The 26,642-nt window shown below is 44.8% G+C and overlaps 1 protein-coding gene across 2 annotated transcripts in view; it reads right to left on the reverse strand.

Moving 5' to 3' along the window:
• Positions 1 to 734: 734 nt before the first annotated feature.
• Positions 735 to 26,642, reverse strand: part of SYT5 (synaptotagmin 5) — a 413,979-nt gene continuing 388,071 nt past the window's right edge. Inside the window, exons 6-9 of one of the 2 annotated variants that reach the window (XM_069200753.1) lie at positions 15,398 to 15,565; positions 14,912 to 15,029; positions 7,153 to 7,286; positions 735 to 6,000 (exon numbers count right to left, since the gene is read on the reverse strand). In XM_069200753.1, the coding sequence (XP_069056854.1) occupies positions 5,791 to 6,000; positions 7,153 to 7,286; positions 14,912 to 15,029; positions 15,398 to 15,565 (630 nt within the window). In that variant the 3' untranslated portion in view covers positions 735 to 5,790. The remainder of the gene's footprint in view (positions 6,001 to 7,152; positions 7,287 to 14,911; positions 15,030 to 15,397; positions 15,566 to 26,642) is intronic. The other variant, XM_069200754.1, reaches the window with a different exon arrangement.

Genomic DNA, 26,642 nt, shown 5'->3' on the forward strand with positions numbered 1-26,642 from the left:
ACTCAGAGACATGGCCAAGGTAAGAAAGGCTGAAAGACGACCACCACTGAACAAGACACACAAGCTGAAACGTCAAGACTGGGCCAAGAAATATCTCAAGACTGATTTTTCTAAGGTTTTATGGACTGATGAAATGAGAGTGAGTCTTGATGGGCCAGATGGATGGGCCCGTGGCTGGATTGGTAAAGGGCAGAGAGCTCCAGTCCGACTCAGATGCCAGCAAGGTGGAGGTGGAGTACTGGTTTGGGCTGGTATCATCAAAGATGAGCTTGTGGGGCCTTTTCGGGTTGAGGATGGAGTCAAGCTCAACTCCCAGTCCTACTGCCACTTCCTGGAAGACACCTTCTTCAAGCAGTGGTACAGGAAGAAGTCTGCATCCTTCAAGAAAAACATGATTTTCATGCAGGACAATGCTCCATCACACGCGTCCAAGTACTCCACAGCGTGGCTGGCAAGAAAGGGTATAAAAGAAGGAAATCTAATGACATGGCCTCCTTGTTCACCTGATCTGAACCCCATTGAGAACCTGTGGTCCATCATCAAATGTGAGATTTACAAGGAGGGAAAACAGTACACCTCTCTGAACAGTGTCTGGGAGGCTGTGGTTGCTGCTGCACGCAATGTTGATGGTGAACAGATCAAAACACTGACAGAATCCATGGATGGCAGGCTTTTGAGTGTCCTTGCAAAGAAAGGTGGCTATATTGGTCACTGATTTTTTTTGTTTTGTTTTTGAATGTCAGAAATGTATATTTGTGAATGTTGAGATGTTATATTGGTTTCACTGGTAATAATAAATAATTGAAATGGGTATATATTTTTTTTTGTTGAGTTGCCTAATAATTATGCACAGTAATAGTCACCTGCACACACAGATATCCCCCTAACATAGCTAAAACTAAAAACAAACTAAAAACTACTTCCAAAAATATTCAGCTTTGATATTAATGAGTTTTTTGGGTTCATTGAGAACATGGTTGTTGTTCAATAATAAAATTAATCCTCAAAAATACAACTTGCCTAATAATTCTGCACTCCCTGTAGTAGATGTATAATTGCAAGTCAGATCTCACTGGCACACACACTAGGTGTGTGAGGAATATGTTCCCATTTGTGGTTATGTGTAAATCTCAAAAGATCAAGTTGTGTAACATCAGTGAATATATTCAGTGTGTGAATTCATTGTTGATTGTCCTTGTTTGCTAATGTGGGAAAATGGGTCAGACAGTCCTGTCCAAATTTGTGCGTGTGTTTTTCTTCGTCTGGGGCGTGTCACACCTTACCCTCTTTCACTTTTTTGTGCAACTAGTGTGATACCCACCGCCCATTCCAACATCACACCTACTACCAATATACCAAGTAGGTATGACCAGTACTTAATTTCTAAAGAAATACGTGCCACAACCCTTTTCAGGAGGCCACAGCAGTTTGCACCATTCAATGTGCTACTACTGACAATCCAAACTTTGCATACATTAAACTGACTAAGACCCGCCAACCAAGCTATTATTTTGCTTTGAGTGGCAGGTATAAGTCATTTTTAATGTGAATTGAATTATTAAACAACTGTTGTGTTTATCACAAAAGTGGACAAGCAGCACCACCATGTGGCTAACTGTCATAAGTCCCAGTGTTGACATTTCAGTGCCGGTGCCAAGCACCAGAAACCACCGGCTCATACTAAGCACTGGGAATGACACAGGAATACGGCTGGTGGTAGTGCCACCTGTGTGTCCTCCCACGGTGAAGACACGGTGTCAAAAGCTCCCCCTTCAACCTGCCCTTAGAACATACTGGGGAGATCAGAGAGGTGCTACGTCTGATAATAGTAAAGAGCAAGTTAGAGAGGTGCTGGCTGCTGTAACACACACAAGGGTGTGGAATGAACCACAAATTCACACTTGGACACAGTAGCAAAATCCTCTTTTCACTGGTTGAAACCAAGTTTGCTATTCATCCCAGATGAGACACATGCTACCGTGGTGGATGCACTGACCACCTCGTGACTCAGCTTAGATAGCATATTTCAAATAAGATAGTAGCAAAAGGTTCAAAATGCAGCTGTTAGACACATCTTCGGCCCTGAAGAATAATCAACAAATAACAAATATTCTAAGATATATATATATATACATATAGATTATAAGATATTTGTAACTGGTTGATGGCAGGATTTCATTAAAAATATTTTCTATTTTTTCAAGTTTAGCTTGCATGGGAAATAAGTGTGTGAAGGACAAATGTGTCGCCTGTGGAGTCATCGCAGCTTTTCATCCTGTGAGCCGCCTCTCTTACTACTGTTGTGGGCCATGCGGGGAGTTGAACTTTTCTGTCCTCAGCCCTAAACTATCAAATTTTATGACAAAAATGATCAAACCTGTAAAAACCTTTCTAAAAACCTGGCTCTTTGAAGATGTTTCATTGCAGTTTGCAGAATTTCAAGTGGGATTACATGCATGGACTTACTTTATGCACGACAATGGAATTTTGCTGTGTTTTAAATTGTACCTTCTGCTAGCGTTTAGCACTGTTCATATTCAATAAATTGTCATACATTATTAAATGATTATTTCACTGTGTATTTTATCCTCGACTTACTGCTTTGTTTTTATTGTTTTTTTTTCTTTTAGTGCACCTTGGTGGCAGCTTTACAGATTGTTATTGTAGCTAAAAGTTGGTTTATCTTGTTTTTGTATTACAATTCTGCCAGAAGAGATCTGGAGCATTTTTTGTATTCAGGCGCTAAACAAAAATTAACAGTAATGGAGTCCCGTGTTCAGGGTCAGGCCTACCCTTCCCATAGCTAGATCAGCAACATTGCCCTGCGTTTTGATTTTACACTTCCATGACCCAACCTAGAGCAGCTGACTTATGGGTTTGGTCTTTATTTAAATTTAACCTTATCTACAGAAGTTCGAGTTCTACCTTCCCTAGACCAGCACTCTAGAACCCAAAGGGAAGGAAGGGGTCGGGGGGGGGGGGGGGGGGGGTTGTGGTTGCGTCTGTGTTCCTATTTCGTCAACAAATGATGCCCTGTTTCATGGCTTCTGATGGCACATCTAGAAGTACAACGGTGCTCCGTGTTCTGGACTCCTAATGCCACATCTCTTCCTGTGTTCTGGATTCAGCTGGCCATGGTTCCTTAACATGTCCATACTGACCCTTTCCCGTTTGCTCACCACTAGCCTGATTCTGCCAACTTCCTTCGCAGTTTCCACTGAGCCTGGTGCTCAGGCACGGGAGAGTCTCAGGGTCATTCTTCCCACCCACTGTTAAAATACACAGAATAAGTGATTGTCGTATTCAGCGTTGGATAATGGGTAACATTTAGCTGCAGTAGAAATGGAGTCAGTTCCATTACAAATGGAATTCAAATCAATCAAAATTGAATGAACCGCCCTCCCGCCAAAAAAAAAAAAAAAGATTTCTTTCAGTTCAAACAGTGTTCCGGCACAAATGGAATCCGTCCTGGTTGAATACAATTATGACACATTAATTTCCATAGAAATTGACCCTGTTTCAGTATAAATGGAATCTGATTCAAGATTAAATGAATCCCACAAGAAATTGAATTTGTTCCAATCGAAATTAAGTCCAAGCAACTAGGAATTAAATACATTTCAATAGGAGTGGGATTAATTTCAGAAGAAAAAAATCCAATCCAATAGAAGTTGAACCAATGCCAGGAGAAAAGGAATGCATCCTAGTAGAAATTAGGTGCCTCCCAATATAAATTAGCTCTATTCCGGTACAAACAAAAAACACTCCATCCAAAATAAAAATAATTCCATTAAGACTGGAACCTATTACAGTAGAAAAAGGCAATTTCAACAGAAACTAAATGCAACCTGTGGAAATGAAATTCATTGCAGTATAACTGAGATCAACTGCAGTGAAAACAGGATCAAATCTAGTAGAATTAAATCCAATCTTGTCAATATCCAGTACATTCTATGATACACTGAATGTGTTCTATTTAAATGCAGTTAATTTAATGAGACGTGTAACCCATTCCAGTAAGAAAGAGCATGATCTCTCATCCATAAAACACAATCCTTTCTATTTTAATTGCATCTCCCCCATTACCACCCCCCAGGACAGGTATCTTAACTCTTTTTAGGTAGAGGCAGCTTCCAACCCTGTGACTACAACTGAGCCACGCATCACACAAGCCAGGTCTAAAGGTCTACACTTGTGTTTCTGGGACGGTCCCCACCTCACAATAAGACCTGACCAGTCAGAGTTTACCTGAAAGTAGTATGTAGTACCTGAGAGCTGCATAGCCGGCTGCCTAGTGTAACTGTGTTCAGTATCCACAGGGTTACTGATGGACAATATTGTATGTAGTTTTTGCCACCCAAGAAGAATACCTCATGGGATGCATCTTCTGACCACAGAAACAATGGTATCCCTGAACATGAATGGGCCCACCCAAAGCTTATTCCCAGCTAGATCTAGGCTGGTGCTGTACATGTTGCAGTGGCTAAACGAAATCTGCTACTAGCCAACTTATGGAGAGGCAAAGAGGTCTCACAGGGAGTTGAGGAGATTTCTTGACAGGCCTGTGCCATGGAAAGCCACGAGGGTCATGCAGGAATCTGGAAAGAGTTAAACAAGTGGAAAGTGCCTTCATGGCTGGTCACAAGGTACACTTCCACTTTGTCATACAGAATTCATAGAACATTTCAGGGAAAATCAGGTTGTGTTATAATGAGAATATGAGCAAGAGCACAGAGATCAGAACAATTAACTGGCTCAACAAGCTAGATGCCACACTAAGCACTTTTAAAAATCAAGGCATTTGAGAAACACCTCCGATTATCATAATCAGATCTCTGTTTTTCATTGTAGACATCATAAAATTGGGTCTCATTGCACACAAACCTGCCCTCTTTCAGCACTAAATTTAACAATCCATACAGCATATGTGGGATATTGCTGAGTTCTGGAAAGTGATGACTGTTCTAAATTACGAGTGAAACAGTCTGCTATGCCTGCCACTCACTGGATCACCCAGGCCATTACGTTTATCAAGCAGCTGCCTGCAGTGACACCAATGTGATTTTCCCAAGTCTGAATCTGGATTCCATATACCACAGAAGACTCAAAGGGATATATATGAAACATCCGGTCTGCACCCATTAGAATCTGGCTAAGTGCTGTGGCAGACCAGTATGTAGAGGAATGGAATGGTGAGACGATGAGGATCCATAGACTGGACCCATAAACAGGCACGAGGATCATTGATTAAGTAATGAGTTCTACCACTGGTTCAAAAAAGTGGTCATCAAATATGTATTGTATCTGAAGATATAATGGATGCATGACATGAGAATAAAGACCAAGATGACGGCTCTTAGGCTTCATTAGTTGGTGCCAGAGGGCGGCCATGCCCTTACCTAGAGAGGTAGTTGCGGTTATGACGTTCATGCATGTGGATACTGGTGTTCCAAGTTGCAATCCTAAGAGAATTGACAAACCACAATTGTGGCTGCATGATGTCACTGGCTGTGGATATTCCATGTGAGATAAATATCTTCTGCTAAGGTTTTTCTCTATGTAGGCCCTGCTGTAGCCACAGGGTGAAGGAGTTGCCTCATTACCAGGTGTCACATATATTTGTTAGTTATTTCAAAATAACCACCATTAAAAAAACGGGGAGGGTCTCTGAAAGCATATGTCACAGCGGTTACAATTCCGCACAGATATATACACACACCAGCACCAGTGTGTGTCCCCGATCACACTCCTGTGCCACCACACACACACATTCACACACAGGAAGTGACATCATGATGTCTTCATGCCCAGGGCCGCGTCCACTTCCTCCTCGTTCTTCAGGGTGTGCCACTGTGCGATGGGCCTCCTGGGGTTAGCCAGCATATCTGACCAGTGCCGCAGCTCAGTGCCTGAGGCGTTGCAGCCAACAAAGACCTTGCCAATGGCTTCATTCTTGCCCAGCTTGTCATAATCCAGAACAGTGAAGACTACAAGCACTTTCTGAAGAAGAAAACAGGAAAAATAAAAAGGACTAAATTAGATAAAAAGTACCGCTTTTGCTGCTGTTCTAAGTATACAATCAAGTGATCAGTCTGATTTCATGGGGGTCAGAGCACAATTTTCTAACTCTACCAGCTTAATTAAACTTGTTTCTTTCTTTACAGCAGCAGTTGCATAACCCGAAGCAAGGCATTACCATAAATGAAGCTTAAAACATCAAACATCAAGGAGGAATGTTAGAACTTGCATACAGACTTCTCAGTTATCTCTGACACAGCCAGTTAAATACCCAAAGAAAATCGTGTTGCAGACTACCCAGCAACGAATATTTCATGGAGACATGTATGCAGACCAGGAAATATTCCTACTTTATATTACATGATGGACATGTTTACAAATGCACCCTTTATAGGAATTTTGGAAATGTAATCCAGGATAGTATTCGGTGCCATATGCGGGGACCTTAGCTATGTGTGTCACTTGATGTGATCCTTGAATTGCACTGATAGATTATCATCTGACATAAATCATTTTTCCTACATACTGTTTACAAAATGAGTGCCTCATTGGAGCTAATATTAGAAAATGTACCCCATATGTAAACAATATCTAGGACACTATATTTATGTTAGACAATATTTCTAAATACAGTACTGCGGTATACAACCTTGTCACTTAGCCAATCGGTTTCCTTTGTCACACGTGGAAATTAACTACCAAACATCCCATGGAGACATATATGTTGCTATATCCTGTAAATTAGACGTGGGAATTTGTTCTGGTTCTATTTTTAGACTCAGATGTAGTAAATTTACTATTACCTGGCTATAATTTTACATGGAGGAACTAAACCGAGACTTTCAGATTTGGGATATGTTTATAGATATATCATATTTTGGAAATGTATTAAGTTCCATCTCTGATACCACAAACTTGAAGTGTACCAATGTTTAATACCGAGATCATATGCTGGAAGTGAGTTGATCTGTTCCCATATTTCTAACAGATCACAAATGGGACAGCAGCAGTCATTGGGTTCCTTTGTGCTATTAGGGGCTTTCACCAACATCTTGCCGCTCTCGCATAAGTGGAGTATGCAAGCAAGATCCCTCATGCTAGATAGTCTCAGTTAAAACCACATGGCTTCCTTACCTGAATCTGTTCAAAGGGTACTTCAAAGCTGAAAGACTCGTTATAGTATGGGTTTAGGGTGTTCTTTTTGATGGTGGTCTTCTTCTTCTTGAGACGTTTCCCATTCTGCATAAGGTGGATCTTCACATATGGGTCTAGAATAGGCGGAAATAAGCAACATTAAGTAAAAGCCAGAATTGTAAAGTTAGCTGCAGCAGCAAAATACCCATAAGCCACAGGATGGAAACAGTAGGTCTAAACAAAGAGATTTAAAAGGTGAGGTAGGGTAAAAGACCACAAGTAAGAATGTTATAATAGCATGGTCCAAAGGCTGGGATCGACGCTAAGTAACTGGGACCAGTTTAACAAATAACTTCGAAATTGTAACTCGGTAATAAGAGAGCTGCTGCTAGATAGGCCCTTATTCACCAGCTTTAAGGACGTCTGGCCACAAATCGGTATAACGAGGCCCTCGCTTTCGTGGAAAGAGGTAAATAATTTCCTTTTTTGCTGATATAAAGCCTTTGTGGGCATGATCTGGAATCAAGGTAATGTCCCAGTAATGTGGTGATGTAAAACCACAGCAAAGACAGATGCACAGGAATGTTTGTTCTATGGAGAATGGTGTTGAGGAGAGATCAGCATAAGCCAGATCAATACAGAAATGGACGTTCTTTGTTGTCTGAAGTGGGATCCCATGCCTGACCTCGTAATTTAAGGTCCTTTGTAGAATAAATGCTTAGCAGGGACTAAGAGTTTTTGTGATTTAATTTACAGGCCTCTAAAGACAGCAGTGGAGTAAATATGCTAGTTGCCTCTCGGAAACCCGTCGCACGGCCGCAACACCGCCGGCTCCATTCGGAGCCGGCTCCTGTGTTGCAGCCCTCCTTCCCGCTGGGCAGGCGGGCGCTAACATAGTTAGCGCCCGCCGGCCCAGCGGGAAGGTCTGAATGCCGTCAGCGGTCTTTTGACCGCGTAGCGGCCAATTGGCGGTTCCCGCCTGGCGGGCGGCACCCGCCGCCCGCCAGAGTAGGAATGAGGGCCATAATCACCCACCACATCCCTAGAGGGTGAGTGAAGAAAAACAGTAAGGGAGAGGGTGAGAATACCGTCTACAATTCGGTCAGTAAAACGTTTGATGAGGGTACACATAACAAGGCAGGCACCATTGGTTCAGCCATCACCAACCATCTGTCTCACCATCTTTGGTGAGGTCGTATTAGGCGCCCACCACTACTCGATGAGGCAAACTTTCACTGGCATCACCTGCAAGCAACACACTATCGTTTACACTGAGTGGACTTGCAGGTTGTCATGTTTACTGAGGGAAAAGCAGGGTGGGATTAACAGAAAAATGTGAGCAAGACAGGATGGCACAGCTTTGCTTACAGCAGGAGAAATGTCGTCTTCGCCCAGAGCAGGAACACTCCAGGAGTGGTTACATCCAATGTTCTTGATATGACTCTCAGAGCTAAGCACAGTTTCCTGGATGAAGACAACAGGCATGGACAAGATACTACAGACAAGGCTTCCCTAAAGATGTCTACAGTGGTCATATAAGTTCCTTTTAAAGTTTTACCTCAACGATGTTGCATTGAGGAAAAGCTTTAAGCTATTCTTTTAAAAGCAAACAACTCATGGCACATCAGAAAGGCAATGTATTACCTTGTTGCTAAGCAGGTGGAAGAAACCTCCCATATTTATAAGAAAAGTGTAAAAAAAATAAAAGTCCCTCTGCCAGTCCTGAAGGTAGGAAAACAAAAAAAAAGGAATACTTCCACCGAAGCTGAAGCTTTCAAATCTGGCAGATGTTCTCCGGCTGGTGGGAATCAAGGTGTCCGCACTCTGAGAGCACTCGTGACCACCTGCGGGTCTGTGCCCTCTGCTCTTCCCCTGAGGTACCACTGCTTACATAGCATCCTCTGCACCTCGTTAAGGAACATCCACTTGATTGGTCCTCTCCATCCCCCAGGGACCTCTTGCTCGGTAGGGCCTCCCCATTCAGAAACTCAAGCTGTATGGGCCATCCCGCCCGCTCTGAAGCACCCCCACTTGCCAGGTCTTCCTCTCTCTCTCGGCCCTCCCACATGCCTTTTGCACCTTCCTCTACACATCTGGGGCCAGATGCAGGAAACGATTAGCGAGTCGCAAACGGCAAAAATTGCTGTTTGCGACTCGCTAATCGCATTTCCCTATGCAGAAATGCACTTTGCGAGTCGGGACCAACTCGCAATATGCATTTCAGAATCGCAAATAGGAAGGGGTGTTCCCTTCCTATTTGCGATTCGGAGTGGCATGCAATACCATTTGGGACCGCATATGCGGTCGCAAATGGTATCGCAGTTACCATCCACTTCAAGTGGATGGTAACCCACTCGCAAATTGGAAGGGGTGCCCATGGGACCCCTTCCCCTTTGCGAATGGACCCAAAACAATTTTTTCAGGGCAGGTAGTGGTCCAAGGGACCACTACCTGCCCTGAAAAAATACCGAAACTAAAGGTTTCGTTTTTTTTTTTAAGTGCAGCTCGTTTTCCTTTAAGAAAAACGGGCTACACTTAAAAAAAAAAAACTGCTTTATTGATAAAGCAGTCACGAACATGGAGGTCTGCTGACGACAGCAGGCCTCCATGTTTGCGAGTGCCTAGACTCGCTATGGGGCCGCAATTTGCGACCCACCTCATTAATATTAATGAGGTGGGTCATTGCGACCCCATAGCGAGTCGCAGACGGTGTCTGAGACACCGTTCTGCATACCAATTTGCGAGTTGCAAATTGTGAGTCGCAGGGACTCGCAATTTGCAAGTCGCAAATTGGCATTTTCCTACATCTGGCCCCTGATTTTTCCTTCCTATGGCTGCCCAACATACTGCCGTCCACCCCTCCATCCACCTGTGTCTGTTAGAATCAGCAACTGGTGGTGTGAGAGAGAAAAGGGGGGTCAGAATGGCAACTGCAGCAGAAGGCAAGTATTAAAAAAGGCATGATGCTTTGTGTGTGTTTAGGAGCGCACGTGTGGGTGCAGTTAAGTGTATGTGAATGAGCATTGTGTCCAGTGTCACCCCTGTCAATATGCTGGCCCTCGCATAACGGTTGTATTACGTGGCAACTTGTGGGCATCCATGGCATGATGTTGGGCCTTGGTAAAATGCAGGTCCTGGTACAGTGGAGGTAATTCCTAGCAAATTGTGACTAATCTTGCCATTTTACTAGCATCCACTACAACATTTGTAGTTATCCTTGACATAGTGTAGCCCCCTGCCCCCCATGAGACTCACGTGCTATATAATGCTGGTACTCAGATTAATGTTGTAATTAACAACATATTCTGGTGTTGTCTGGCATGATGGGGTAAATCTTGACATGATACTGGCCCTTGTGTAAGGGCGGTAATTTATGGCATCTTATGGCCAACCATAAAGTTACCAAAGCATGAATGTAACTACGTATGAACTCATTAAAACACAAGTAGACTCAGAGAGGAGCCTAACCAATGTAAGTGAACAGATGCAACACATGGTTAGTCAATCCTTTTTCCAAAAACCAAGGACAGGTATGCCTGTGCTCATGTTGAGATTTTGAAAAGAGACTTTTGAAAGTGGTGCGGTGGGAACGTTGAGTACGACTTTTACGTAGTGAGTGAAGCAAGCAAGCTTGCTAGACAAATGGTGTCTGGCGGGGGGTCTCCCCCAAGAAATTTTGGAAAAATGATATGCAAATTGTACATTTTAAAGCAATTGTTTGTAAAGAATTTAGTTAGAAAGCAAGAAAGTTTATAAAGCAATTGTGAAAGTGTAGTCTTGAAATATTTAAATACATTAAAAACTGCCCCATATTTTACTGCATTAATATGTTCAACATTTAAAGTAGTTTGCAAATGTACACTGCAACAACTCAGGCCCTTTAAAGTTTGTGCTTGCCCAATATCTTGCACTATGTGAGAAATCGACTTTGGAAGAAAATGCTCCAACCAGGCTTCGGGAGGTACGCACAGCTCCTGGCTGCAATACGTCATATGGAAATGTGTGCAGACAGGAATTTAAGTGGGATTAATAAAAAGTGGTGGGGTGAAGGGGTCTCTAAAAGGGGTGTGGCTCAAATATGTAAAATACATTTCCGTGATTCCCATAGTGTGCCACCTGACCGCTATTTTGGTTTGTCTATGAGCTATCAGTTATTGCATCCAAATATATAACATAACAACTGACATACACCTAAAACCTGCCAGGACTGTTGGCTGTTAGCTGGCTAAGATAAACAAGCAACAACTGATTTTGCTGTAAATGATTAATATTGAAAATGTTTCAGTTCTGAAATTGTGAGACTGTGAATTACACATTATTGATGCCTGTGGAAGGAGTATTGGTCTTCAGTTATGTGCACTTTTATGATAGACATCTATTCCCTTTTTCTCTCCACATCTCGTCCATCTACATATCTAAAACCTTATTTCTTTCCTCTTCAGCACTCTCTTTTCACTCTCTCGGGAATGCAATCCCTCGCAACTCCTTCACTTCACCATCCCCAAACATACACTGCGCTAAATCACACTTTATTTTCTTTTACTTTCGCTTTGTCAGTATTTTCAAACATACAATTACACGGAATTTCAGTTGCAACTGGAATACCTAACCACTGTTGTGTGTGCTCTCAGAGAGGCCAACTCACTGAGAGGCACTGTGAGAAACTCATACTGCCTTCAGCCTCAGTACCAAAGCTCTCAATCACACTCGTTATAAACACCTGTCATGACTCAGTTCAAAGTATGCACCATATAAGAGTAATGTGATGCACAAAAAAACACAAAGAAACACAATATGATGGAAAAAGCTAACACTTTTAGGGAATGCATGATTAAACAAAACATGAAACAGAAACAGGAACTAAATGCTAAATGCTGACATGCATCACCTTAATGTTTTTACAGGAGCGGCTCCTTTGCAATGGCGAAGGAGCGTCACCCACTGGCTAAGAGCCGGCAGCTGAAAAATAAAATTATATTTCTTTTTTTTTCCCAGCTGCTGGCTCAGCTGAGCCAGACTGTGAAGAGAGGGGCGGGGCTGGACCATGGTAGGGGGTAGAGGGGAAGAGGAGTGGAGTGAGTACACTACAGTCCTCATTACGAGGCTGGTGGTCATTAGACCACCAGCCTCGCCATGGCAGTCTTACCGCCGCAGACCCGGCGGTGAAGACCACCACATCACAAGTTGTGTGGTTTGGCAGACGCCAAACCTCCACAATGCCGCCTGGCCTGACGGTGCACTCGCACCGGCATGGCTGGCAGTGAGCACCTCCAACCCGGCAGCAGGCCTCAGCCTGCCGGACGGATTACAAGGCTGCAGACCGCCAGGCTTTCCGTGGCGGTCACCCCGCCACGAAAACCCTTGCAGAAATGGACCCGGAGACAGGAATCCCCATTCCTGTCACCGGCAAATGCACCCCCACACGTCCACACACATGCATACACCCCCCACCCGTCCACACACTTACAAACCCTCCTTCACACACGCATGCATTCACATACACACCCCTCGGCATACGCATACATTCACGTAGACACCCCCATACACTCGCATACATGCAGGCACACACCCCCATTCACTTGCATACAAGCAGTTACACACCCCCATTCATGCGCACATACACGCACACAAACATTCACCTTCAATTACATACACACACGCATTCACCACCCCCTACCCCCTGCACTGCATACTTGCACCCACAAACACTCCCCCAACCGTACACATCCATTTACACATCTGCACTCCAAAATATGCACCCCCCTCATCCGCACACTTGCACACAGACACCACAACTCACTCGCTCACAGACCGGCATTCATACACCCCCATTCGCACACATAGACGCCTGGCCATGCTGAATCCACTGTGACATAAAAGATGTAGGAATTTCAGAGGGGTGCAGCCCTACATACAAAAAGATCACCGTAGTCAAAATGAGGGCCTTAGTGCACATGTCAGTTTGGTCGGCCATCTTAGGTCGGCCAAACTGACATGCACACTCAGGGTTCTACAACCAGTCTGTGGAACACAGCTGGGTTGGAGAAACTGCACAGACTCCAATGCACTGCCTGAGCGGCAGACCAAGCCACTCAGACCAATCCTTACGCTGCTCTCATGCTAAGTAATGCGCATGAGAGCAGCCCATGGATTGCGTGGGGAGCCTGTGCTGGTGTCCCAGGAACTGCTGGGACACAATCAGAAGAGAAATGTGAGGCGTCCGGACAGGTAAGTTTATTTATTATTATTATTCATTTTTTAAATTTATTTATTGTCCCCCAACTCCCCCACTTCCCCTTGAGATTTGCGGTGGCAGCCTCTGCATTTTTAACATTCATTTTTCAGGAATCTATCAGTGTTTTTGGCATTAAAGTTAAGGGTATGATTATAGGGCTTAACATTGACCCATTTCAATATCTGTTTAATGCCATATGATAGAGCCAGATCCCTAGAATTATGCACCCACAAACATCTAGCATGCTACAGCATCTGTCTTTAAACTCAAAATATGTCCAGAGTGTGTTTAAAACATTCTTGAGCCATTGAGCCAATCAATCTAAATAAACCAGGACCTTACTGAACATCAAGTATGCATGCCATATTCTAGGCATGCCTACTCATAGCATTTATTAGCTTTTGACATTATTCTGGTATTCTACAAATCAAGACACTATATGCACATATGTCTACTTTGGAGGTTGACTCCCTCAAAAGCTGAGGATATTTGGATCAATTTTGCCAGGGAACAAACGCCTTGAACAGCTTTTGGATCAGCTTAGCTGGAGAACAAATACAGCAGCCTACTTCTAAAGGGGACAGTGACCTACAACCATGACCTGGGGTGTCACAGTGGGGAGGTCAGCATGCCCAGGCATCTCAGCACAATATACCTAATAGAGGTTTAGCATTAACACTTACCATTACAGAGGACAAGGCGCCAAATCTCACTACCCACACTCACATCCAAACCTACCCTGTACAGAATGGAGAAGGGTGGGATCTATGTCTGTGAATGACGTCTAGTCTGACGCAGGGATGCAGCCTGAACCAAAACTGTGATGCCAGCAGCATCACTGACCTACACTGGATATCACCAAGGGCTCCCATGGCACAGAATAGCTCTAGAAAGGTAGGCCCTGCGTTGTGCATCACATTGCAGAACGTGGATTGACTGCCTTGCTTCCAGTTCGTTGCCCAGTGAGGCAGGGAGCCCAGAATTAAATAAATCGATGTATTTAATATTTTTTGCATAAAAGATGTAGGAATTTCAGAGGGGTGCAGCCCTTCAGCCCTAATGGAGAAACCACCCCTGTAAGAGAGGGTCAGGCAAGGTGAATCCTATTGCATTTATAGATGCATGTGTCTGCTAGTTACTGGGCTCTTCACATACTCCCTGCTGCTTTAGAATGAGGTTCTGCTTCGTTGTATTCTCCGATAGCATGACACCAATATGCCTCCTATTTTGTGGCCTTAAAGGCTTCACATGTCATCTTTTAATGCTCTTCAATTAGTGGGCCATTGTCTGCCTCAAGCATGAGCTGCCACAGGCCACCTTGAGCCCACACTTACAGCTTTTCTGCCTTATGATTCATTGTTTCTGCGCATCTCTACAAAAGATCTTTGTATCATCTGCAAATAGACAGATCTTACTGACTAGTTCCACCACTAGCGCCACCTCAATGTTACTAAATAAATACTCTGTAGAGTGTTAATCTGGGACCTACTTACAGGACTCCCACATCACTTCCTTCGGACTCACCCGACAATCCGCCCACATCCATCTTCTTTAGGTTTTTGGCCTCCAGGACAATCACAGTCAGCTTTCCAGCTGTGGGGACATAGCGCAGAGAGAAGCAAATATCTCCAAGTTTTTCTTGCTGTAAAAAAGCATATAAAGTGTTAAAAATGTGAGGATAATCTAAAGCAAAACCCTAACTTTTCTTTTCTTCTTTTGGCCACATCACACAACATGTTTATTTAGTCTAATGAGCCACAGTACCATCTTTCTCTGTGCTCTTTATTCCCACACTATACTCACATTCCCTTATTAATATGATGACACCAGAGGCTGTGAAACCCAATTAAATAATTTAAGGATGCAGATGGAAATTGACTTGCCTCTAGGAGTTAGCCCACCTTTAACCACAGGACCTTCAAATTCCATCAACAATATCCCAACTAAAGGAATCATCAAGTCTAGAGACGTTGGAATACATCCACTGAGAGCACCAACTTAACATCATACCTCCTCTTTCTCGGCAGACTGCAGGTCCTGCCACTCCTCAATGACATGCGCCAGGTCCACGGTATTCATGTGTACACGTGCCTCGCCAATGGCGTCATGCTTTGAAAACCGGTCAAAGTCGTAAACAGACATCACAAGAGTCTTTCCTCCCAGTTCGGCATAGGGAATCTAGAAGGAATTAAGAGGAAACCATTAAAACGGTAAGATGATTCAGTGCCCCAAATTTTCAGTACCTGCATTGAACGACAATAGATTCTTGATTCCCTTCAATTGAACAAAGCGGACTAAGATAAAATAATAGACTGGTATCAGAAAAAGGATTTAGGGCACCAGGGTTTCAAAACAAAGCTGAGCTGTGAAGTGTTTTGTGTCAGACTTCAGAAGGTGTGGGTCCAGGCTCCAGTGACATTGTAGAGGAGCCCAGCGGTAGAGTGAGCAGGAGTCCTGTATCTCAAGGCAAACCTGTTTTTTTCCCTTCTGTCCTGGCAAACACCAGTAACTTTAGTATGTGTCCCGATTTTCAGAGAGGATTGTCTGAACACAGAGGGAGGCAACTTTTCATGTGCTCCAGGGAAGGATTAGTTATCAGCTACTACCAGAGGGAAATTTAGTTAAAACAGATGGTAGTATGTGTAAAAGTTGCATTGTAATGTTATGCTAGATGTGCGGTACCCAAGGTACCTATCTGAAGAGCCAGGTCTTCAGCTTCTTGCGCAACTCTAGAAGTGAGGAGGAGGCTCTGATGTGTTAAGGGAGGTCGTTCCATGTCTTGGGTGTGATGTAGGTGTAACTCGATGGACTGGGAGTTAGAACAACAATGGCCCTCAGGCCCAGACACCCTGAGCACAAGCAGTGAATGTAAGAGCCCACACACCAAAATCAATCTCCAGCAGGAAAGAACAAATAACAACAAAGCAGCAAAAACACACCCCAGTTGATCCCACCCAGAACTATTACGACAATGCATACTGTCCAACCTGTTCAACCGAAGTTCTATCAAAGCACTAATGAAAGGGTTCATGAACAGCCATATTTCCAAGGTACCATGGTGGGGAGGGATGCAGATACCAAAGGACGAGAGCCCATCCCGTACCCCAGCAAAGGATACAATTAGAACAAAGGATAATCAGGTGTCTGGACTAGAAATAGGAGATGTAACCTACAAAACAAATTGATCATCAACAAAATGCCAATTATTTGATAATGGCATTGCCTGTGCCAGGGGTGACTTTGGGCAACAAAGACACTAGTATCAGACTCAGAGGCACTCCCAGCGACAGTGTCCATGCCCTCCTCTGAGCTTGGACAAGAGCATGTGATCGTCACGGCCGCCACCAATGCCCCATCTCTACCAGCTCTGGCCTGTTGCTGTGTAGGGCCATCCTGCCACGCCGATTCGGGCAGGGACTCATGTGTCTACAATGTCCAAAGGGTACAGGCTCTGGCGGGTGCAATTACCTGAGTCGTATGTGTCGAGCCACTGCCAACCTCTTCCGGGTTGGTTTAGGTAGATTCCCCTTCAAATTGAATTCTCAGTTTGATCTGGGGTAAAAGTGCATGGAAAACCCCAAGTTCACAAATTCTCTTTTTCGCAGCCGTGAAGGAAGTCCTCTGTCTTTGCACTGCAGCAGTGAAGTCAGGGAAGATTGAGGCCCATGCATTGACGACAATGAAAGGGCCAGCACTGCATGCTTGTCGTAGAATAAAGTCATGGTTGCCATAGTGCAGCAATCGTGCCACCACTAGTCTAGTGGGTGCCCTGGGTTCCGGTGGACACACTGGCACCCTTGCGCTTATTCAACGGCATAGTAGTTCAATAGTTCCTGGTCACCCTGTGCGCCCATTCAATGGCATTGTGATTTTATAGTCCCTGGGACAATCATCTGCTTAAGCCAATCCTTGAGGAAGGACATCATGGAGGACACCTCTATCTGAACTAGCAAGCCCACCACCCTAATGTTGTTCCATTTGGCTGTGTCCTCCTGGTCTTCAATTCTTTCTTCTGAGAACTTGTCTGTGAGGGTGCCAAGTTCAAATGTGTGGGGTTCAGCGATAGAGGTAAACACTGGAAGTATTGTCTTAACCTGGTGTATAAGGTCAGCCATCTTCATATGGTCATGTCGTAGGAGTTCCAAGTCAACAACTAATGAGTCTATTTTGCTTTCGAGTGCCTCTCTTTATGGAGCCAATGGCAGCAAGGATGGCGTCCAGTTTGTCCCCTAATAGGTCTTTGGTAGCACCCTTGTCAGGAGCACACTTTTGAGTAGGCAGCCGGACTGTGGTAGCCTCCTTGCCTCTATGTGTTTGCCCCATCATCCAGACTAGTGTAGGGCACAGCACTCAGGTGACGAGGGAAAAAGTAAGAAGAGTGGAGTAGTGGATGTATGCACCATCCCAGGTTGTTAATGTGCTCTGGAGCAATGCCATATGTGAGGACTAAGACCACAGGACCCCAGAGGGGCATATCATGAAGTGGTACCCTGCACCAGCACATGTGGTAGGTTCACCCTGGCCAATAGGGAGACAATACAAGTCAGTAAATCCCAGCCTAATTCAGGCAAAGTCTCACACCTGGAGAAAATGGTTGAGGAGGTAGGTATCAGCCTCCAGTAAGGTTGAGGGGCCAGAGACACTGGCTGCTGTAAACTGGGTCCCTCCTTGATGAGGTGGTGGGCCAGGGTGTAGGCCAAGGGAATCAACAGAGGGGAGTCACACTCCACACCATTCTTTCCCTACCTTGCTGTGGTGTCAGGAACGGAAGAGCGGTATGGCTGCTTGCATGGACTCCACAGCAATAAGGTTGGTTGGTAGGGTACTGATGAGCGCGACAAGCCATTCGCTGAGCCTGCTGGCCAGTGTGGGCCCCACTTTGCACTGTTTCCCGGTCTAAGGAGGCCTAGCAGGACACTGCGGGAACATGATAGCCACCAAAATCCTGGGCCCACTGTGGTAGCTGCTCCTGTGGTGGACCCTGGAGCAGCTACAATGTTGTAGCTGACGCCCATTGTGCTAGGCCGGTCACACTTCAGGGAGCCAGTCCAGGCTATGCTTGGATGCAATGGGCCTGGGAGCAAAGGTAGGGGGCTCACAAGGGTAAGTGCAGACTCTCTGTGTGCTGATGAGAGCACCCCAGAGAGAGGATACCAGTGATTTCCCGGGATACAAGGAGAGAGTTTATTCAAGCTGCTTTGTGGGTAACTCAGCTAGTTGTGCCCCTACTTATATAATATTTCACACAATCTGAATACCACCATAACAAGTATTCTGTACTTATCATTTCCATAACCTCTATTATAAAGGGAACATTTTTGACTTATCTCAGTTAACTGGGCATCGCACAAAAGCCATCAAACCTTAGTACTTCTCTGATAATCTGGGATACATTTATATCAGGCTTTTGCACACAGAGGATTACATCATCTGCATATAGGGACAGTATCAGCGATTCACCACCAATATGTAGCCAACAGTCAGAATGAAATTCCTGAAGAAAGCAAGTCAGGGGTTCCATAGTTAATGTAAAAATCAGGGGAAACAGAGAGCACTCCTGTCTCGTGTCTATGCCAATTGAAATCTGTTCCGAGTATAGTCTATTAATTTTGACATGTGTGCTGGAGTTTCTATAAAGTAAGATGATTGTCTGCAGATAGTGAGTGCTGAGCCCCGTATGACAAAAGACTTCGTACATAAATGGCTACTCTAAGGTGTCAAATGCCTTTTCCGCATCTACCAACACAGTGAGTGTGGCTCTACACAGTGTAGCAAGGCCATCAGAGGTTGAAGATTGAAAGCAATAAACCTATAGAGTATAAAGCCAGACTAATCTGGCAACACTAGAAAATTGCATGACTGGTTGCAAACATGCCAGGATTTTTGTAAATATTTTATTATCTGCATTTAATAAGGACAGCAGCCTGTTGGAGGAACACTGGGTCGGGTTTCTCCCTGTTTATAGCAACATGTGGATTGTAGTGTCTACCATTGTGTTTGGGGGAGTTGTCACTTATGAATAGCAGCATTATAAACATCTAGCAAACCTAGGGGCCAGTTAATTTAGAAACTCCTTATAGAAATCAATGGAGAGGCCAACTCCCATGGACCTTCCCACTACTCAAGTCCTTAGTTGCTTTTTGAGTCCTGTACCTCACCTTCTATCTACTCCAATGCAATATTATCTAAATATGCAGCGATCTCATTCGGAAGTAGTTGGCCCTGAGCTGTGTACAATGTCTAATAATATTGTGTGAAGGCTCCTATGTGTAATGGTGCAGTAGACGGGGTATCAATGCTCATTCTTAAACAGCCCTCTAAGTTTTTACCTATCCATACTAGGGTTTTCCTGGGTATATCCTCTTCTGTAAATTGACATGCACACATATTTTTTCCAAGATAAAGAATCTCATGACCTGCTGCCTCCTGGAAATCTGTTAATGTTTTCTGTAGCTTGAGGAGCTTGGTTTTCGTATGGGTATACTCAGCCTCATGATTTTTAAGTTACACTTCCTGCTACGGTGGTGTGCAAAGACTTAAGAATAGCTCTCTCTTTAGAAATACAGACCCCACGTATATAGGCTTTCTAAGACCTCCATACAATTCTGACCTCCGATACAGAGGGCCCATTCAGAGCAAAGTATTGTGTTATGACAGCCTTCGCAGAACATTGGAGTACGTAGTTCAGTTTCCTTTAACCGCCAAGTTATAAAACGCAGGCCCAATGGAGGATCCTCCACAACCAGACCGGTGAGTGATCTGAAAATGTCTTGGACGGAATACCCACTTCGGATACCCTGGCCATTATGGTTTGGAAAATCAATATGTCATTACAGGAGCACACACTGTTTGCAGAAGAATAGTATGTATTCTGCCTTGTTGGGTTGGATGCCCTCCACGCATTGAGCAGATTATGTAGTTGCAGAATATGATGCAGTTCCACACCTGCTTTTGTAGACTGTTGCCTCACATCCTGTTGAGCTGTGATTACATTGAGGTGTTAAAATTCCTTCCCCACAACATGGACTGATCCCTATATTTTGCACATCTAAGCCTAACATGATCTAAGACGGAGGGTCATCTATATTGGGACCCTAAATGATATCCAACCGCAGCAGCCTTGTTCTAACCGTTTCAGCAGTTATCACTATTTTGACAGCCGTGTCTGTTATATGTTCCTGTATCACACAGCCTAGGGACTTCTTAACAAGGGTGACTGCCTGACAGGAATAAGTGGAATATTAGGAGAAACCGCAGTGCAGATTGTATGAAGATGCAACACGGGCCCACTTGCCGGTGATACATGTGTGTCTTGGAGTAAAGAAATGACAATATTATTTTGAATAAGGTAGGCTAATACCTGCCTGGTTTTGTGGGCGTTGTTGAGCCGAACTAATAACCCGGGTCATTGGGTTTTCCAGAGCTCAGTGTATATTTTGTGCTTACACACCTGATCTACTTTACCATCATGTAACCACTGCTGAACATTATAGAGACTAAACCCTCTAGTGACATACATGCAATCAAGAAAATAAACATAAAATGCTCCAAAACCTGGATCTCCCCACTCACCACCCACACCAAACCCAAGGCCAAAGAATCCCTAATAACAAACACCCAATAAGAACAAACCCTCCACTGCACAAATCATTAATGCTGCATGAGCGAGCTGCACAAGGGGGGCGGGGGACGGAAGTACAGTCTGGCCCTGGTTAGATACCCATATCTAAATCTGAAACGCAAATGCTCCTATGCCAGTCAGCAAGCCGCCAAGGAACAGCAACAAAAACACCCAACTTATACTGAGTGACGTGTAACCAACATGATTGTTAAAGTAACAACTTGATCAAGACTGTTTACTGAGAAAAATATAAGGAAACCGGCAATAATTACGAGGGGAGGAAGAATGATAAGCAGCCCCTGAAATGCATCGACTGAAAAGTGACCACACATCTGTGTAAAACGACGAATTCAAGACATGACCTCACATGAGGAAGTATGCAGCAGACTGTGAAGGAGCGCACTAGTGGTAGCGCAGAAATCAGTGTTATCACTCAAAATGGAGGCACCATGCGCACGGCCACCCTCTGACGAAGCGGACTAGAGGTGCGTCTCTGCCTGAAGTGAAAACTGATGAACTCCAATGCAGCCTGAGGTTGTGAGTAAAACTGTGTTTACCAATATGTTTGATATGCAGATGCGCTGGGTAAAGCACACAGGGCCGTATTTATACTCTGGTTGCGCCGAATTTGCGTCGTTTTTTGTGACGCAAATTCGACGCTAAACTAACGCCAACTAACGCCATATTTATACTATGGCGTTAGACGCTTCGGGCGCCAAAGTGCCCGGAGTGAGCGTCATTTTTTAGCGTGAACCCCTTCCTTGCGTTAATGAGATGCAAGGGAGGCGTTCCCGTCTAAAAAAATGACTCCCAGGCCTTTACGTGGTATTTATACTCCCGGGCAAAAATGACGCCCGGGAGTGGGCGTGGCCAAAAACGGCGCATTTGCGCCGCTTTTTAACACCTGGGTCAGGGATGGCGTTAAGGGACAAGTGGGCTCAAAATGAGCCCACAGTGCCCTCCCCTGCCCCCAGGGACCCCCCCTGCCACCCTTGCCCACCCCAGGAGGACACCCAAGGATGGAGGGACCCATCCCAGTGAAGTACAGGTAAGTTCAGGTAAGTATAATTTTTGTTATTTTTCAATTTTTTTTTGTGGCATAGGGGGGCCTTATTTGTGCCCCCCTACATGCCACTATGCCCAATGACCATGCCCAGGGGACATAAGTCCCCTGGGCATGGCCATTGGGCAAGGGGGCATGACTCCTATCTTTACAATGATAGGAGTCATGTTGATGGGGGATGGGCGTCGAAAAAAAATGGCGCAAGTCGAGTTACGACGATTTTTTCGACGTAACCTGACTTGCCCCATTTTAAGACGCCCATACGCCATTTTCCCCCTACGCCGGCGCTGTCTGGTGTACGTGGTTTTTTTCCACGCAAACCAGGCAGCGCCGGTCTGCTTGCGCCGGCTAACGCCATTCCATAAATACGGCGCCCGCATGGCGCTTCAGAATGGCGTTAGACGGCGCAAAAATTTATGACGCTAAACTGCGTTAGCGCAGTTTAGCGTCAAAAAGTATAAATATGGGCCACAGTACTTCACGGACCCAGCTTGGAGGATTTCCTTAACTTCCACAAAGAATCTCCTGGCTTCCTGCCCCATAGGCGTAAAGTCGGGGTAAAATGTTATAGGTAAGTCTGCGTAACACAAGTCGGGAAGGCTCTGTTGAATCGGAGAATTTGATCCCTATCTCTGTAGTATCTTGAGAAGTATTGCTTTAAGGTGTCTTGGATTCTGCCCCGGACAGGTTTTTGGCGAGTTCTCCGATGAAGATTCTAGGGGAAAATTTCCAAGCAAACAGGGACTCCAGCAGCTGTTCAACACATTGTTCCATATCAGTTATGTTGGCTGACTGCCACCCTCATGCAGATATTGCTGGGCAGGAACAGCCCTCCACATCCTCATTCTCAGCACGCACCGCGTGAACTGCAGCATTAGGTGGGTGAGGGTCCCCACGGAGTGCTACTGCATGTCTTGCGCTTCAGATATTCTGGATTCTGCCTGGGTGAGTTGTGCATCTTGCCTGTCCACTTGGTTAGGAAAGCGGTCCATTCTAGTCCCTGAAGTATTTATTGTGCTATCTATAGAGCAAAGACTGTCCTTCATATCGAGAAGCAATGCTGTGACATTGCCCAATGAATATGTCTGGTGAGCTTTCAACTGAGATGTGCTCTGTGTTTTTTGTCCAACTGTTGTGTGACCATTTGTGGTTTGCTTTCCCATGATGATGCTCACGTTTGTGTAATGAGTAATAAAAGGAGACTGAGCGCCTACTGAGCAGATTTTATCTGTCAGTTTGTTCACACGGCTATGATGTATACCGAGTAGTTCAGTTACGAACACGTTGAGTCCAGTGTAACATTTCTGTTTAGCATGTTTCAGCTTGCATCTGCAAGATAGGGCATGAAGTTATTGGTGTGTGGTTGGTGATGCAGTGCAAGTGGGCAAGGGGTGATCAGCATGTAGCACAAAGGGAACGCTTTGTAGCTCATCCAGTACCCATGTCTAAAGCATAGGAGCACTTTGAGGTGTGGTGGAGCCCATCTGCCACATAAAAAACTGAGCTGGCCCATCTAAATAGTCAAAAAGTGGCTCATCTGCTGCTGGCCAGATGTGACCTGGTGTACTGTACAGCCTATGGGGGTGATGACTGACGCTGAGGTGGGGGCGGCCTCAACCCCAGTCTGGGGTCACACTCAGAGGGACAGCACAACATCACAGCAACAGATAGTGATCCACTCACCAAGGGTCTGCTCCACCCAAGCGCGGTCCTGGCAGTGGAGGACTTTGTACGGTGGCCATTGTGGCCCTCAGCCCTCTCGATATCCATGCGGACTGCCATGAATCCCCTCTGGAGCAGCGGCCTAGGAAAGCCCTTCACTGGCGTCTCCAAAGGGTTGGACACAGGCCCCGGATTGGCTGCACAATATAGGACCATGGCCCGACAGGCCCCGGTTCTGTCCTTTTAAAGAGGCTCCTCCATGAGATCGCAGGTCCGTGGTGGTGCAGGCTGCAGTGGGAGCTTCAGTTTGTCCCGAAGCAATCGTGATCAAGCCGGCTGCAACCCCCGGGACTCCACGGCCGACCGCCGGGCCTGAAGAGCAGCTTGCCGAGATACCCAGGGCAAGGCCAAAGTTAAGGCCCTTCCTCCTCCAGTGAAGCACCATTCCCGTGACCCAATCAACCCTGCCAAGTGTCACGCATCACAAGTGACGCTCACACATTTTAATGCTGGTTCCCGCAACACTGCATTGAAGTGCACTGTTACATATTTACAGCTCTTCTCTGCCTCTGAGAGTTGTTTTATGCTTTGTCACGGTGTGATTCCCAGAGGTAGCTGAGTCTGAAGCTGCTGGGTACAGAGAGGGGAGAGGTTGTCATGTATATACTGACACCTTGTCATGACACATTTCATGGTGGCTGGGATTTTGGAACAGCCTCACTTTATTGCTACCCGGTGCTAGCTGTAGAAAGTCATAAACATTCTTTGGCCTTTGTGCACATGAGGAGCCTGTGCTCTGCTACTTGGATGGCTGCTACAACCATTTGATCCTTGGTCAAACTCGTCCTCCAGCAGTCACAAAAACCTAATACTTGGAGAGGAGACTTCCCATGTACACTCCGTAACTGGCCTAGATTTTTATTATAGATCGAGCAAAATTATTTTCTATTAAATAAAAGACAAGAATTTTTTTGTACAGCGCATACCATGAACTCACATATTTGAAGGCGCTCGAATATTTTCATTAAGAAAAAGGAGGCACAGTGAAAGAAAATATTTTGCTAGGATCACACAGTTTGGGAAGTTGAAAAGCCAGGATTTCACATTGTGCAATTTAGCCACTAAACGGGGCTTTTCCAGAGCTTCATATTGCTCAAAAGAGGGTAATATACAGTTTGTCTGTTTTAATAGACTTAATAGGTTGGTTTCCCTGTGTTAGCGTGTCACTTAACATCACACATTTGGCAACGGAATGTCACACAAACGCCCACTGAAGCCATGGAAATGACACACATAGACAGTCTGAAAACTTGGCATCTATGCCCAATCCATTCCAATCTCACCCCCCGTGATAGCAAACAGGCTTTAGGTTTGTGCCACAGACATGCACTCAGCATAGTTACGTTTCCAGGAGGGCAAATACTGCGAGAAAAGCAACTTTATTAGCACAGTCCAGCAGAGCCCAGCGATCAGGCCACTTAACCTGAACACGGCTCTCTGGAGTCCGCATGTTCACTTGATTTGAGTTTATTTTATTCTGGCTCAATCAGCTGTCATACACATTGCCTCTAAATGTTTTGGAATTTACACAAATGGCTCGAAGATCTTATGCAGGAAGACCCAATAACTGATAGTCACTGGAATATCTGAAGTTCCGGCCCAAGGCTCTCAGGGTTACAACGGCGGACTTCAGGGGTCTGCATCTGAAAGAATGTAAGCGTAAAACATTCTGCGCCGTGGAACCAAAACTGCACAAGCTCTGCGAATGCTGCGATTTCAAAAGGCAGGGAAATCAAATCTGCACAAGGCAATGAGCCATAAAGAGAAATAAACACGCTCATTGCCTTGTTATTTGCTAGCATTCAATGTGGTGCAATATTTCTGTGTCTGCACCATTAATCATGGAAGAAGAGGCCAAGGCTTTGCAGCACACGTACTGCAACATTTTGTGCCTTGTTCCCTCTCAAATGAGAACCTTTATCTCTCTTCCTGTTACAATAACTAGCAGCGAACATCTGCCATGCTGAGTCCTCTTGCTGGCACAAATAGCTGTACATTATGCCTGCAATCTTGATATATTCCACAATTATACGTGTTAATTCCCCAAAGCATTTTAAAACCATAGGAATTGTTATCCAAGAAGCTACAGCCAATACACATTTCTATTATCTTTCAATGGTGTTTTTTTCTGGTTTATGGGATGTGATATATTGCCTGAAGACACTTGTCATTTCACCAAATTCCGGATGTAGTAGAAGTAACATCACATACATTTTGACCCCGCAGAATGTCTTGCCAGGAAGTGACATCACATTACTTTTTATTCCAATCTAAAGAAGTAACATCACATGGCTCTTGACTGATGAAATCATAGCAAATAGGTGCAATCCTGCGATAAATCCAAAACAAAAAAAAATCACCTAACTTTTCGCCAGAGGCAAATGAAATGAAGGTAAATTAGTCACAGAATGACTATGTGGCTATAGTGGCACCCCCAGAAAGTTTAAACGAAGCAGAGTCACTGTACTGTTGGTATCTTAGGGAATATTCCATGTTCATCGTGCTTGCGATGTCAGTGTGATGTTCTGTGTTCTTGGGTCCAGTACTGTATTTTCTTTAGATGTGTTTTACTTTGATCTGGGCACAGTTTGATCGGTGCAAAGGAAAAGGTGGCATCTTATGCCAGGACTGCAGTAAATCCTCCTCATGCACACTGCCTCTCATTTCCCCGTAGTCACTACCCATTTGCAGGTGACCTGACTTGTCGACCATCTTTGAATGTCCCAAACTGCACCTAAGCAGTGCTTTGTTACTACAAGTACCAGCAGGCAAACTACGAGGCACATTCAAAGATCCATCGGAATAAGGATAACACTGGAGTACTTCCTGATTCCTTTTTAGAGGGAAGA

The sequence above is a fragment of the Pleurodeles waltl genome, chromosome 7 (assembly GCF_031143425.1).
Source record: "Pleurodeles waltl isolate 20211129_DDA chromosome 7, aPleWal1.hap1.20221129, whole genome shotgun sequence".
NCBI classification, from domain to species: Eukaryota; Metazoa; Chordata; class Amphibia; order Caudata; family Salamandridae; genus Pleurodeles; species Pleurodeles waltl.